The 16,700-nt window shown below is 27.5% G+C and overlaps 2 protein-coding genes and 1 long non-coding RNA gene across 10 annotated transcripts in view; 2 read left to right on the forward strand and 1 right to left on the reverse strand.

Moving 5' to 3' along the window:
* The window catches only part of Ppt1 (Palmitoyl-protein thioesterase 1), a 30,987-nt gene that overhangs the window by 2,901 nt on the left and 11,386 nt on the right, over positions 1-16,700 (forward strand). For all 5 annotated transcript variants that reach the window (XM_012284602.2, XM_076532182.1, XM_012284601.2 and 2 more), the window contains exon 3: positions 99-208. In XM_012284602.2, the coding sequence (XP_012139992.1) occupies positions 99-208 (110 nt within the window). The remainder of the gene's footprint in view (positions 1-98; positions 209-16,700) is intronic.
* Positions 2,120-16,302, reverse strand: LOC105662422 (jerky protein homolog-like). Of its 4 annotated transcripts, XM_012284594.2 has the most exons (6): positions 16,058-16,302; positions 14,335-14,426; positions 9,097-9,243; positions 6,841-7,596; positions 2,775-3,845; positions 2,120-2,389 (listed from the first exon to the last, which is right to left on the reverse strand). In XM_012284594.2, exons 4-6 carry the CDS (start codon positions 7,397-7,399, stop codon positions 2,217-2,219), a joined length of 1,803 nt encoding a protein of 600 aa, XP_012139984.1. In that variant the 5' UTR covers positions 7,400-7,596; positions 9,097-9,243; positions 14,335-14,426; positions 16,058-16,302; the 3' UTR covers positions 2,120-2,216. The 4 variants fall into 4 exon arrangements, with proteins under 4 accessions (XP_012139984.1, XP_012139983.1, XP_012139986.1 ...); XM_012284593.2 differs by lacking the exon at positions 9,097-9,243; XM_012284596.2 differs by lacking the exon at positions 9,097-9,243 and having other exon boundaries at positions 16,054-16,302.
* Positions 11,022-14,893, forward strand: LOC143264549 (uncharacterized). The gene is made up of 3 exons (XR_013038297.1): positions 11,022-13,468; positions 13,632-13,693; positions 13,796-14,893. It is a non-coding gene; the product is annotated as an uncharacterized LOC143264549 (long non-coding RNA).

Genomic DNA, 16,700 nt, shown 5'->3' on the forward strand with positions numbered 1-16,700 from the left:
ATAGAAACATTCTTTATGCACTATATAAATTTTTATTCGTATTTATTTATTAAAAATCAAATTATGCATTATTATTGAAATCTGATGTGCAATTTCAGGAGACAGCTGTTGTTTCTCATTTAGCTTGGGTGCAATAAAGAAGTTAATAGAAGCAACAGTTCCTAATATCTATGTACACTCCATTCGTATAGGAAATAATGAAATAGAGGTAAGTTCTTTTATTTCAATTATTTTACTGATAAATTGCTATTACTATATGTACAGATATATTTTACTATTGTATCTTCATTGAATATCTTTACTTAAGTAGGATATATGGTTATTTATTTTATTGCAAATTTTGTATAACATAATTGATTTTGAATTACATATCTTATCAAAATGTGATCTTAGAGGAAACTTCTGATACATGTATATATTATCATACGATAGTTTCTTTTCATAAAAATCTTTTTAGTTTTAGTTTTTAAATTTTTTATGGTATCATATTTGCTTAATAATATAGATTGTAAATAATATTAAGGCAAATCTAAGCAATATCTTACACTATTTACATTTATGTTTACCATGAAACTCATAATGCAGAGTGAAAATTTTTTAAATTGCATGTTTTTGTAGCGATTGAAGTGTCAAATTTTTGTCTAGAAATATAAAAACATAGACATTGAATATTTCTTGAAAAATACTTTTACCATCCCTTTAACATAACTTTAATATACCTATTTCCAATATATCTATCAAGATAAAATAACTGAGTTGATAAAATTATATATCAGGATATTTATTAAATTTAATTGAACATCTTTTATAGTATATTTTTTATATTGTTATTTTCTTGTATAAAGTTATTTTTAATATTAAGGCACATGCTGTACGTATCTCATTAAATTATTAGTTAATGATATATTGGATTAATAACTTTTCTAGCTTTTACACTTTTTACAATTTAAGTAGAAATTAACTTTTTCAATAAGGGAGAGATGACTGACTAAATAATTTATATTTATTTAATGAATTCAAGATACAGAAAAGTAATTCTAAAGACATTAAAACAACTGAAAAATTTCAAAAGTCAATTTCATTAATTAGAATCGATCATTATTTTGGTTTTTGTTTCACTATTTTATATAATTAATAGAATTATATAATTTAAACATTATTGATTGAACAACATCTTGTTTTACTTAAAGAAAGATTAAGCTTTCTACTCAAGAAAAGTATAACTATATTAGTAGATGAAGTGGTTAACTATATAAAACTCAAAAAAAAAAGAAAATAAATGGATGGACTTTTCTTTCTTCTTAATTGTTCTAAAAGAATACATAAGAAATTATACAGATATAGGAAGCAGACTTTTAGAAATAGTTTTTTTATTGCCAATCTATTATATATGAATATGTTTTAAATGCATTGAATTTCTTTCACCATTATTATAATTTTGAAAAGTTTACTCATATGATTTATTCTGTGTATAAAGCCGCTAAAAAGTTTGTGGGGCGCGAGAAAGTTGAAATTCCAATTTCGGACATTTATGTCAATGTAATGCATGGCAATAGAATGCATAACGATACAAAATACGATAAGGTAATGTGTAACAATACAACGTACGGTATTGTAATGAGTAACAATATGATATGAATCCTGTTTAGGTTGGAGGCTGTGACAAATTCATTTGCCCAGCATTAATGACAATTTACTGTTTGTAGATACTAGCACTATGTATTCCTCGATAACAGTCTTGATATGCGTAATTTCATCGAACTCACCTTGACGTGATAAAGGTTAATCCATATGTGAATAGAATTTGAATTTTCGTAGGAGTGTGCCACTCATACTATTAGGAATTCTTTTACTTATCTAATTAAAAACATCCGTATGTACTTGAATTTATAGAAAATAGATATACCGGGTTGGTAAGCATAAAAAATAAGATTTGTTAAAAATAGAAATATCAACGAAATTTTCATTAGTTCCTGCGTGGAAGAAAATCATCGTTTTTCGCTGTGTATTATTTAACATCTAAAAACTCTTATTTAATATTACATATTAAGAAATCTTCAGTAAACTGTCAGCTGCACAGGTTGAAACAAAGGGGTTAAAAAGAAAAAATAAATACATATTTCTTAGTTAATTTAAATCTTTATAATGAATAGTCAAATATGTATTTAAAAATTTAATATTATACAAAATAATAAATTAATTATATTTTTGAAGAGTTATTCCGAAATAGCTATTTTAATAGCTAATTGTTTAGCTTTTCTTATCACAGCTAAGTCTGACGCAGATAGTAAACCATTTTCTTCATAAAAAGAAAGTATCGTGTCAGCTGCAGCAACTACATTATTTGGATGAACATTTACAGCTAGTACATCGGTTTCGTCCATATTTTCTAAAACAGAAAGAAGAAAAATTAAAAATCTTAATAAATATTAGCAGCTATATGCAATATCAACTCAATAATTATATAACCGAATTTTTACAAATATTTTTTAACATTTTTTATTTAAAAAATGCAGGAATATCTATATAAGTAATTACTGATTTTCAAATTGTACTAAACAAATTTTTTTCCAGTAATTCTTTATAAAAGCTTTCATTAGCTTCATCATCTAAAATTTGTTTCAGTACACATTGTTCATTTGCAAATTTTTATGTACATGATTTCTTTTAATCATTAAGTGTTTATAAACAACATTATAAAGAATACTAATTGTATCACAAACTATGAATATTTTATTTTTTTAGAAAGATATTTTTTAATATAATACACATACCTTCTGCATATTCTTGAGCTACCAGTTCAATTAATTCAGTATTTGTAGGTACAGTTGTTTTCTCGGTTGTGTCACTTTCTTTCGTGCTAATCCAACTTTGAACTGATCTCTCCTCCGCGTCTTGGTACTCATTAATTTGACGTATATTGCTCAAAATGTCATCATCCGTAATGGTTTGTTCCATCTCTTCACTGCTACTATCGTCATAATGACTGGGTAAAATTTTCTTCCAATGTTTTAAAATTGTTGCTTCGGTCACCCCGTCCCAAACATCGCTCATCCAGTAAAGAATGTCTTTGATAGTAATTGATCTTAAATGAGCAGCCAAATTAATTCCATTCTTTTGCGCAAAAAGTATCGAATGTAAAAAGTGTAACTTATAACGCCTCTTGAGGTCGTCCGTTATGGTTCGATCAACCGGCTGTAACACTTCCGACGTATTAGCTCGTAAAAATCTTATTTTTATGTCTCCTTCAATAGCGTTAACGTCGAAAGAGGCATAACAAGGCGCATAGTCAACGAAAAGCAGTGCTTTCGCCGGAAGGCCTTTTTCTGTTAAAAATGTCGTCACTCGTGGTACAAATTCATTACGAAACCAATTTTCGAAAATTTCTGCAGTCATCCAACCGTTTGTCTGAGGAACATAATGTACAGGAAGTGTACCTTGTGACACGGTATGTAACGATTTAGGTTTAGTAGATTTACCAATGACAACTAACGGAAGCTTCATGCTAGCATCTCCGTTGGTACAAAGTATAACTGTGTGGCGTTCTTTAAGTTCTGTAAGTTTAATCTGCGATTTTTCTGCGAACGACTTCTTTGGCATCATTTTTCCATTTAGATCAGTTTTCTCAGCATTAAAAATCTGACACAATTGTAATTCATTTTCCTTTATCATATTTTCTATATCGTCTCTAAAAACAGGCGCAGCTGGTACATCTGTCGAAAATCTTTTGCCGTATACAGCATATTGACGTATACCGTATTTGTTTTTCCAGTGGTTTAACCATCCTTCGCTTGCGACAAATTTCTTTTCTATTCCCATTTCCTTATGCAGTTCTAATGCCTTTTCTGAAATATAATTCTGTTTTTTAATCGCTTTTTTATGATTTGTATTTCTTAATTGTTGCAAAATATTTAGTGCAAATTGTTTTATACTATAGCAGAAATCCCAAACTGTGGAATCTTTACTAGCGCATCGACGAACCAATTTTGGGGTGGGTTTTGTTAAATATTAAAATATAAAAAATTGTTAAGCATTTTTTTTATTTTTACAACTACCATTTTCGAAAATAGGAAGTCTGAAATAGAATTTTAGAACTTTGAGGTTTTGGGTTTGAATTTGTGAACCTTGAAATTGTGGAATTTTAAGATTTAGAATGTCGAAACTTTTAGGTCTCTGGAGTTTCTTAACTTTGAGACTTTTAAAGTTTTGTAATTTTGTAATTTTAAAAAACAATAAACGAGTAAGTCATACAATTCACATATAGTTTGGAAAATTTTATACTAAACAAAAATAATTCACAATACAACAATGTTAAAATTAATATAAAAAATAATAATTATAATTTTGTAAAATTAGCACATCTCTCCGATTCCAATGATCGCGACATGTATTATAAAGATCAATGTCTCAAATAATACTGTATTATAAAATTTAACATTATTTTTTTCATTTACTAATGTAAAAATTTGTAAATAAAATTTGAGCTATTGCCACAGTTAACTAGAATTTTTATTTCTATAATTTTTGTTATTATTTAGGGATCTCAATCTTATATTAAAATAAATTTCGTAACCATGCAGATTAATGTCATACTGTGGAATATTTTTTAACAATATAATAAATGCTATTAAAAATACTCCTGTATATATGTTTAATGTTGAAGAAGAGCAGTGATTATATGTTATAAATGATGACGAATAAAATAGGGTCGGGTGTTATAAATAACAACCTACTAATCACTTGACCCATAGTATATACATGAAATAACATATTTAGAATATTGACCTTCATGTCATATGTCACGATCACTGAAATTGGTGGGATATTCTACATAATTATCATATTTAATATAATCCAAATTCCACAAAATAACTTTTATATACAACTATCTACATTTATATTAATATACAAAATATAATTTTGAAATTATATAACAATGATTCAAAATTAAAGCGAGGAATGTAAAATGTGGCAATTAAATATTATCGAAAATATTACTTGCATGAAAAAATATTGTTAGGAAAAAATGAAGTATTTTAAGAAGTACACATTTCACCTTAATTTAATTTTTTGTACATGGATATTTAAAAGCTAATACCATTTTTTTAAATAGAATCATGTATTATTTTTTTATCTCTCAAATTACTGTTTTATTGAAGTATTAACAAAGATATATCTTACTATCTTTTTTTTAAAATGATCCGCATAAAAAAATATGCAATCTCATTAAATAGGAAGGTGACGAATTTAAAACATCCTTTATATTTTCACGTACAAAAAACTAAATTAAAATACTTCAATTTGCACTAACAATGTTATTAGATTACCAATACCCTCGATAATATTTAATTGTCACGTTTTATATACCTCGTTCTACATATTTTAAATTATACATCCATCTATTCTAACAATAAAAAAAATTTAAATAATATACAGGGTGTCCCACCTAACTCTGTCACCCTTAATTATTTTGTTATTTAAAAATATAAAAAAATTCTTCAGGACGAAGTTATAGTATTTAACGGGAGAAATTAGCCTAGAGGGGTGGTCATCCCAAGGTTATATCTTCTGAGATTTCATAGTGACCTCTGTGCTTTTAAAATGGAACTTCATATTTCTTTTTAAGTAAATCGATTCTTTGGAACATTGTACGTAAAAAAGCACTTATGGGCATAATTTTGAAAATATTTATTAGTTCCTAAAATGTGTTAAATTTTTATATAAAATATCTCAGTAATTATTGTTTTTTTTTTAATACTGTTAATACTTTTATCTAAATAAAAGACTTAATACTGGTAGTATACAGGGTGTTACCAGTAACGCTACTCACGATTTTTCTCCCACTTGCAGCCACCTTACGAAAAAATGTTTAGGACAATATTAGCAGGGTATGAAGTGCACAATAGATATTAGTAAAGCAAATTTTTAAAACAGTTTGTTCTCTTGGCAAAGTCAAGGTCACCTTGGGTTTTTTAAATAGGAACATACATTTTTTTTTAATCATAGCTTTAGAGGACATCGAGACGAATTCAAAACAAATATTACATGATATTTTTACTAACATATTACTCGATTTACAGAAGTGGAAATGTGAAGTAAAAGACCGGAATATTACGCGATGGAATTAAATAAAGTGTATTTTTCTTACATTCTAGTCGCGTGTTTACATTCAGTAATCTCTTTGGAACCAAATAATGGTTACACTACTAAAGTCAAAAGCTAAGTACTTAACATTTCCACTTCCGTAAATCGAGTAATATGTTAATAAAAATATCATGTAATATACGTTTTGAATTCGTCTCGATGTCCTCTAAAGCTATGAATAAAAAAAAATGTATGTTGCTATTTAAAAAACCCGAGGTGACCTTGACTTTGCCAAGAGAACAAACTGTTTTAAAAATTTGTTTTACTAATATCTATTGTGCACTAAATACCCTGCAAATATTGTCCTAAACATTTTTTCGTAAGCTGGCTGCAAGTGGGAGAAAAATCGTGAGTAGCGTTACAAGTAACACCCTGTATAAAAAGCAATACAGTACATATTTCTTATGCAGCATACACCGAAAAATCGATCGAAGTAAAATAAAATATGCAGTTCCATTAAAAAAAATATCAATAACCTTCATATGTCCTTTACACGTTCACCTGCAAAAAAATTTCTTACATCAAATTATGTGCATCGTTCAACTTTTAGATGATATATTTTTCAATATCGACAATTTTACAGATATTATAGAGGGGATTGATTTAAATGGAACACCCTGTATACATGTTTCTACGTAAATTTAACGCGTTTCAATGAATATTTAACATTATGATAAATTTATAAATAATATTTACTTGTCACTAAAGGTCCTGTCAAACTGATCCCACTCTCGATCGTACATTTAAACCAAATATACAATGCTTCTTCAAGTTGGTCCAACGGCGTAACTCTTATGCGTTTTGAATTGTTTGTTAGTATGTAAGTATTATTCAATTCCTCTAGTTTAAAACGTTTTCCTTTCCAGCCTCTTAACGTCCTCTCCGGAACACCGTATTTTTCCATAATTGCCTTTACCGACTTGACAGAGTCCAATTCCTCCAAAATTTTTAATTTCTCTAATATACTAAAATTCTTACGTTTCCTTTTCTCAGGTTCGTAATATTCAAAGGGTTCGGATTTTATGAACACTCCCATTCTTTCCATGTTTCCTTCCATCATTTCCATATTTGCCTCCATCATTTCCATGCTTCCTTCCATTCTTTTCCTAGTTACTTCTATTCTTTTCATATTTTCTTCCATTATTTTCCTGGTTCCCTCCAGTTTTTCCATACTTTTATCTACGCTTTCGATATTTCCATTCATGCTTTCCACATTTCCGTCTATTGTTTCTATATTCCCTTCTATCCCTTCCATATTTTCCCTAAACAGTCTGGCTTGCGAATTTTTCGATGCACTTATGCCGGAACAGTGCTCGATCGCAACGTAATTATTTATTAATAAAAATAATTAATCTTTAGAAATTTTTTATTTTATCTAATTTTGCTCGAACGAGCGATTTTTCTTTTGTTAAAATTTCAAATGAAACGCCGTCTTGAGCCAGCTACTTTTTCCTGAAAAACATGAAAACATAATGAATTTCTAGTGTTATATTGTTACACTGATAGTGACATAATTCTAAAAATGAAAATTTTAGAGGTCAAGCTTTTGAAAACATAAATAAAGCCTGGTCAAGTACAAGCTTTATTAATTTTTAAATATTAAGAATTGTCGCTGTACACGATAAAAGTAGAAACATAATGTAGTAGTTCTGGATTTGGAACCTTTTTAACTGTGTCACTATCAATGTCGAGTAATGGAATGTTATATACTACTATTTTTAAATATATCGCATCAGTATTTGAGGTCAATATCCGTAATACTGGTATATATAACAATACCCAATAATATATACAGCAAAAGTTGGATAAATGCACAGGGGTCTCAAAGAATTACCGAACTTAGATAAGGACAAAAGGTGAGAATTAAAAAATATCATTGGAATAATACTAATTCAATAATGAAACTTTTTTATTTATTTCTGCTGAATAAAGCTTTTACTAATGTAACTGTGAGGTTTCTCGGATTAAAATAAGATCAAACATGATAACTTGAAATGTATTTGTTTATTTAATGAGTTGTATAACAACTTATTTTCTTTAGTCTATTAAATAAATAGTAATAATAGTAATAATAATATAATAAATATTTAATAATGATAAATATTAAATAAGTGGTGATGTAAAATATATTGTGTTCGATTTTATTTTAATCAGATATATTTTATAAATACATTAGTTAATTGTGTTAAAAAGGAATCGAGAAAAAAAGAATGAAAAAGGTTTCATTGTTGAATGAGTGTTATATCATTAGTACGTGAATTCGAATTAGATTATAGTAGTTGCTCATCCAGTTTTCAGTTACGTCAAGGGTAATTATCCCCCTGAGCAGAGATAATTACCATACATCTATTGAGTGGTATTGTGCAGTTATCTAACCTTCAGTGACGTATAATTGAAGATCTATCAGGACAAGTTACAGATATAAATTAATGAAGAATATTCCTAGTGAAAGAAATATTTATTTTCTCCTGTATTTTCTTTTTTTTTTCAAATAACTATATTTTTAACTTTGAAAATTCGTAGAATTCCAATATCTCATAATTCCAATTTTACAAATCTCTAAAATCTCAAATTCACAAATCCCTAAATTCTCAAATTTGCAAATCTCCAATTTCTCGAACTTACAAATCCCCAAATTCTCAAATTTGCAAATCTCCAAATTTTCAAATTTACACATCCCCAAATTCTCAAACTCATAAATCCCAAATTCTCAAACTCACAAATCCCCAAATTCTCAAACTCACAAATTTTCAAATTCTTAAATTTATTCATGCAAATAAGTATAATACGTATTAACTTGAGTACTAATGATAGAACTTTTCCCCCTATATCCCCATTTTCCCTAGAGAAATTATCGTGCTTTAAATCATACCATCGATTGACGCATACAATTAATTTTATTAATCATTTTTCAGTTTCGTATAAAAGTTATTTAACATATATAATTGATACCTTATTTAATTTTCTAAAAACAATTTCCATCCTTTATCTTCTTAACTAACTATTGCATTATTTATTCATTCATATCATTATTAAAAATGAGCATTCGGCGTTAACCTCTCTCATAACGAAAGGTTTAATTAAAACCCTTACATTGCCCTGCAAAAACCGATATTACAAAAGTTATATTGAAATACATATACCGTTATATCGTCTAACGATTTTGCATAGATATTAACAGTATACATTATTTTTAAACAATAAAACAAATATAAAATACCTGTATTTTACCAATATTTGTTTCATCAAGCTTTAACATAATACTATAAAAAGAAGAGAAAATTATCGTGTTGGTGAATTTTTAAATCGCCAGGTTAGGCTGATTTTAGAAACTAAAACGTTTCTAAAATACATATATATGTACATATTGTTATTGTAGTAATATTACAAATGTACAGTAGTATTATTACAAATGTATGCGCAAGTCGCCTATTTTTAAAAGTTCTGAACAATCAACAAGATTATGCCAAAAGTATTTGATAGCATTGTAGAAGCACTAAAGGACTGCATTCAGGTAAGTGAAATACAATTTATTCTAAAATAGTACAGTCATCGTAGAGATACATACAGATTAATGTACTTTCCGTGTAAAGTACAGGTCATTCACCTAACTACTTCCAAATTACTCATAAACTATTTATTATTTATTTATATATAAAGAGAACGTTCTAAGCCAGGTTCGTAGCTAAAATTAGTGGGGCTCCAGAAAATTTGTAAACTTTAAAAATTCTATAAAAAGAAAATTTATTCAGAAACTTGATAAAATCCTAAAAGAACAAAATCAAACATTTTTTACTTATTATTATCAATAATGTTGTCGATAATATCAAATAGAAATAGAACATGCTACAGTTCCACATGTCTATACACGACTCGCCATTGTTCCAAATAAAATTTACATAGTATCAAAACCACGCGATGTAATCAGTTTTTTTATCGAAATGTAAAGCTCACTTTCAGATTTTCATAATGTTTAAAATTTTATCCTGCGATTAGAAACAATGTTGACACACAAAAAGCTATTAGTGCATATAGTTTTAAAATTCAATAATTATCGAGATATCCTTCAGTGAACAATGGTAAACAATAATAACAATGATAAACTTTCGTGAATATAAAATCCGTACAATATTGATGTATCATTTTACATGCTTATTAGAGCATATATTTTAATGACTCAAGAAATACTTGAATGTGTGCATTTGCATTTATTGATCGTGTAAGTGCGTATCTGTATCGAATGTAACGCGCAATATTTTAAGCACTGCTATTATTATGAATCATTTAAAGAATGTCTATAATTGTTGGTTATAGGATCGATTCCTACGGCTTTTTATTCAACGTTATTCTTTCCAATCGCAGAATCAAATTTGATGCATTAAATGATAAAAACATAAAATAAAATACTAGTTATTATATTTTATCTTAAAACACCAAACAACTTTTATGAATCATCCTGTTTAATGTATACTATAATATGAGTTTATTGTGAAAATATATTATAGCATTTTAGAATTGTGTAGTATTAGTCACACATAATATTATATATACACCAGTATTTTTTCGTATATACAAGAATTTCAAGAAAATGAAAGAGAAAAAAGTACTATATTTTGCCAGTAACGCAGTTACCTACATTAACTGTTTATATTTACATTTTTTTTCTCGAAAATGAAGGTAACCTTCAAACACCCTACATAATAATAAATTATACATATACAGTATTTTAAGGAAAAATAATTATTAAAAACAATTGAAAATACATTCCTTTTGAAAGTAAATTGATTTGTAAATTTGTGATATTGATAAATTTCGGCATTCTAATAGATCATGTTATTTATGAGTTTTTACATCGTATTCCTTATGCCAAATCCATGAATGTTCAAAGTTTTACATTTTTTTGCATTTTTACATTTAGTTCTACATTTTTGCACTAAACATGTGTTGAAGTTTCTGTTCCTAATTTCATATCAAAATGATAAACATATCTGTTGAACAGTAATTTCACTCTTAAGTTTGTCGCATATTAAATTGCATATTGGAGAATTTTGTATATGAAGGACGATTTATGTTTTCGTATACAATCAACAGTTTAACGAATATTTAAAGTTTTTCTAAGATTTATCATTTATTTAAGATTTTTTAAAGTAACAGACGCTATTGAAAACGTTGAATGAAATCTTTTTTTAAATTAAACAATTACTTTTACTTTTTAATATTTTTATTACAAGATCTACGTTGAAACTGTTTATTACTCAACCTGTTTGTACATACTTGAAATTGTTTTGGAGCCTTCGTGACACTTTCAGTGTTTGCTACTTCTCTTCCTGTTAAATATCTTGTAACCGTTATATCGTTCGATATTAAATTTCTGCTTGGAATTATGCACTCGACGTAAGAAATTTTAACGAAAAGATCATGTTTGAATATACAAATAATCCAATTTGTTCAACGTGGTTTAAGATTTATTTTAAATGGAAATGAGATAAATTTTTCAATTAAAGTATTCGTCGTTGCTTCCTATAACCTTGAGCCTTAAACCATCTTTTAGGCAATTGATGAACTTTATCTCGGATATATACTGTCTTTGGACACGATGAAATCATCCAGTCATTTTTGTATCTCCACTGATTAGACATGCCTATCGGTGTCGACATGTCACATGGACTAAAACAAGTGATAAACGGAAAAAAAGATATCTAGCGACTACGCCTACCTAAATCCATTATGGTTCTTTTACAGTTTTGAAGCAACGTGTAACCTGCATTTTCACTTTCCACGAGGAAGACTTCTTTTACTGTTACTTGCCGACTGTTTCTTTTATTTCAATTTTTCCTTGTGGATCTTTCTCATTTCGTAAAATGAAAATGAACGAATTCAAATAATGCTTTTGCAACATCTTGGAATTCTTAAAGAATGCAGTATCGAACATGCATTTCTTTTTATCCCATTTTTGACTATGTTGAATTGAATTATTTTTCGTGACATATAAACTTTATTGAAATATTACTATGTAAATATAAATAATTGACTTACTTAAAATTCCGTATAAAAAGACTCGAAATAATGTGAACAAACAACGTGTAAAATTTGATCAAAATCTGAGAAAAATATTTAGGAGTTTCTTTGTTAGAAATTCACCATTTATAGCACATTAGCACAATTTATTTATCATGAATACAAAATAAAGTGTTTAAGATATAAAAAATAATTTACTAATTATTATTGTCGTGCAATTAGTCGGTAAACTAGTTCATAATGACTTTTAACCCTCAACAAAGTCAGACATCAGTAATTTCTTGGTTTTAAGAACTAAACTGTTATTCCAAGAAATTTATTTGACAATGAGAAACCTGTTGAAGGAATATTTAACATCAAAACTACGAAGTTAGTCAAAATGATATGTTTCAGTCTTTTTATTTTAACTTATAGAATCTCTTAAGGTGTTTTTATTAAAATATGTATTTGCTTTTGTCGTGGTAACTGTACATGATAGTTTGTTTCATCTTTTATTTTTCTACCTCACTTTCAATGTGAAAATACATGTACATCGAATACTGTTAGTTTTAACTTTAATATGCTAAAAATTATAATGCTCGTTAGGTAGAAAAAATCGTACGAAATTCTTTGATCACCCGGTACATACATTCGGGGTCGTTTACGTCCTGTAACGCTTGTGCGTAACAGAGCGTGTTAGACCAATCAGAGCTCACATGTGCAGAATGAACGAAAATTCATTCGTCCAACGACCCTATTTTCTCGTGAAGAAATCAATATTGCAGTAGCTTGAAAACTGACGCCGATAAATATTATAACATATTTTATTTGTAACTCAAAAAACAACAGTATTATAAACAAAGAATAATAATTTTTGGTTATAAATTAAAACTATTGTGTGTGTGTGCGTGTGTATGTGAGTGTACATGTGTGTAATATTATGATTACTTACGATAGATCATTAGTTGTAATGTTTATATAGAATAAAAGCACGTTAACTTCTATACCTATCCTATTTAGTACTACTAATTATGATTATCTCAATGCACTTAAAATTTTTAATTGTATAATAATATATATTGAGTTGAGGTTATTATTTCTTCTGTAGTTTAATTCTTCTATCTTTTTATTTTATTTTTATTTAGAGTATTTCTAATATGAATTATTTTAGTGAATTATTTTTATTCTTTAATTTTTTAATTCCAATCAAATTAAATGCGTGTATGTATGTACATATACATGTTGTATATACATAAGTTTTGTTAAATTAGTGCATTGAGGTGTTTCATATTTGCAATTATTAATTATAAGTATCTTCTTGATGTATGTAAGTAACTAAACAACGACTGTGGTAAAATTTATATATTAAAAAAGTCTAATATTAATACAAATATTAATTATGAATACTAATATTCATTATAATATTAAATCTTAAATACTAAAATCATTAAGAACAGTAAAATTGCTTAATAAACAAGCAGTTGTTTCAGATAGAGTAAAAATTTGGAACCATGGTCAGTTGGATATTAAGGATGAGGAAAGGAGAAAGGAAGTAATTGAATATGTTTCTTAAAAGCAGTACTTTTAGCAAATTTGATCTTATGGATTATAATCTAGTGGTTAATAGTTAAAAACTTGGCATGCTCTTTTACAGATCCAAAACAAAAAAACAAAACAATTGACTGAAAGTGACAACAGAGTATAAAAGTATATGGAACTTCTTATCCTGCATAGGGACCATTGACAGCAAACGTATGAACCCATAGTATGCTCTAAAAAGCGAAAACAAGTACATAAACAATGAAGGGTTTTAGAATCATGCATATTTCTTTGATTTTTGTTAATTACAACTTCATGTTTGTAGACATAGGTTACTATGGAAGAATTTTCCACAAAAAAGAGTTACACTAAGTATAGATTGTTAAATGTGAAGAAGCAATTAGTAGATTGTTTTTTGAAAGGAGGAAAGTAGTATGACAGGAATATTGTTCACAGAAGAAAAGCAATGCCGAGACATTAAATAATTTTTTATATTTTTTTTTGAATGCATATTATAACTGAACTTTAGATTTACTATATATTTAATTTAAATTGCCTTTTCAAATTATACAATAATTGTTGCAATATAAATAGCTTTGAAGAATGATAACATAAGTTAGTTGTTTTCGATTAAACAACATGAAGATTACTTACCGTGCTCAATGTTATCCCAAACTTGTATTTATCCAATATGGATCATAGGGTATCGAACACGAACCAAGAACTTTTGTACATCTCACTTGCTCCTAGAAACAAAATAGACAACAAAATGATTACATTTGTTGCACTTCAAATTGCGTATATATAAAAAATATAAGGTATAGAATACTATTGTGAAAAATAGTTATGGTAAATTATAATTGTGTTAATAAAATTGTGTTAAATATAGTTAAATTATGTTAAATTTGTTTAGAAGCAGGTGTATACAAATGTGCTAGTTATTTTCAGATTTACTGTCCATACAAAATTGCATAAACAGACTAATAATCAGGATCGTTAACTAGTATTAGGAGTAAAAAGGACAAATGTTTCAATTAATATGGACTACTAGAAGTTTTAATTATATATAGTAGTAATAGTTATGAAAATTTGCAAAATAATTGTAATATTTACATTTTAAAACAACCATCAGTTATTTTTGTTACAGTTTTACAGCATAATTAATGCTAGTTGTTCATACAATAATAAAATGTTTATATATACTTTTGCTTAACATGTATTTAAAGTGATTTATTTAACTTATTCCATAATAATTATAGTTTCAGAATGCTAATGACTTAATGTTTATCACGTTTCTGAGGGTCATAAAATATTAGAATGCAAAGTAACATTAATAATATGTTAGTAACTCATATATGTAATGGCAATATGAATGGTATAATACTTTTATCAACTTTAAAAATTGATAAGTAAACAACAAAAGAAGATTTTAATAGTATTATTACTGATATTCTAATGTATAAGAAACTGTAACGAATATTATTTCGTTGTGTCAGTTATAAAATAATGATGATTATATTGATTAGTAGAGTGAAGTATATGTATATAATTTCTGTAAAAGTAACTAAATAAGTCAAGTTTTACATCTTAATTTTTTATAAAATCCTCTAAAAAAATTTTCTTTTTGTTTTGTTAACTATTTTGAAACTTTATAGGTAAAAAGAAATATTCCTTATTACTACTATTATATACTATTAAATGCAGTGTAATTTTATTTTATACTTTGATAAACATCATCTATAATTTATAAACTAATACCTTTAATATTAATATGTTATTGAATTTTATTTTATTGTCTATATAATTACTTATTTACCCTAAACATGTGCAATTTCATTACCAATGAGATTAAAAACAACATAAATTATATTTTAGTCTTGTTGTCAAGTGTGTTGTTGTATACACAAAACATTTAAAAGGACCAGGCAGTGATAATAACTAATCCTAAGAATTAAAGAAAATATTACAAACAGTTTAAGAATGATTTGATTTAATAATTTCTTATTTTTATTTAATTTGTACGAAATTAATTATTCATTTGTTACTCCGTTATTCATTTGTTATGTTATTAGTCAGAATTCACTCCAGTAATGTATAAGACTAAACATAAACTGTTCGTATGCACTTTTTTTTATGACGAATTTTATAAGTTCGCTATATTATGGTGAAATTGTATACACTGTGTATTTACCAGTCGTAACCTTTTACTAGTTTTATTCTGTACTAATTAAAAGTCACTTTCTTTAAACATTAATTTAGTCCAAGCGTCGGACAAGAGTCTAAACTGTATGGGACATTTAAAGATCTCACTAAACAGATATTTAGAAAAATTATACAACGCTCCAAACAATAGTATGGTGAAACTGTACACACCTACCTTGCTAATACAGGAAACTTGTAATATGTCAGCACAAACGCGGGCGTAGGAGCGGAAAGTTTTTAGAAATGGCGATATAACAAAAGTCTCGTCCATGTAGCACGTCAACTGTCGTAGCCCTTGTTTGGAAGGGGGGAGAGGTAGCAGCAAGCGTCCGCTTCATCTCTGTGCGATATAATGGTGGGGAAACGCCACTAGAGTGCGTGAAAGTCTGTGTGAAGGGGAAGTCGCTCACGTGACGATATAACGCGTGGCAATATAACGTGAGTTCATTGGATACAATATTTACATATGAATCGTATATGTAAATTTTCTTCCATAGTCCTGCACAGGCATAGTAAACACATAATTAGAGTAACAAGTACTGGATCGCTTTTAAAATATTCAAAAAATTCATGTCACAAAATATGCACATTGCATCGTTTGACTTGACATGTCTCTGCAGTTACATTGAGTTGCATTGAATGATCGCAATGGAGATTATACTGACGATAGTGCATATTGTCAATACTTCAAGGTTCTCAATATTTATTAACAATATTGAAATATTAATGGTGTTGTATTGATATTATGTATTGATCGTTAGAATCTTGAAATATTGACGGTGTATATTGATCGTTTGAGACCTCCATTAGCGTTGAAA

This window comes from Megachile rotundata, chromosome 5 (assembly GCF_050947335.1).
Source record: "Megachile rotundata isolate GNS110a chromosome 5, iyMegRotu1, whole genome shotgun sequence".
Classification (NCBI taxonomy): Eukaryota; Metazoa; Arthropoda; class Insecta; order Hymenoptera; family Megachilidae; genus Megachile; species Megachile rotundata.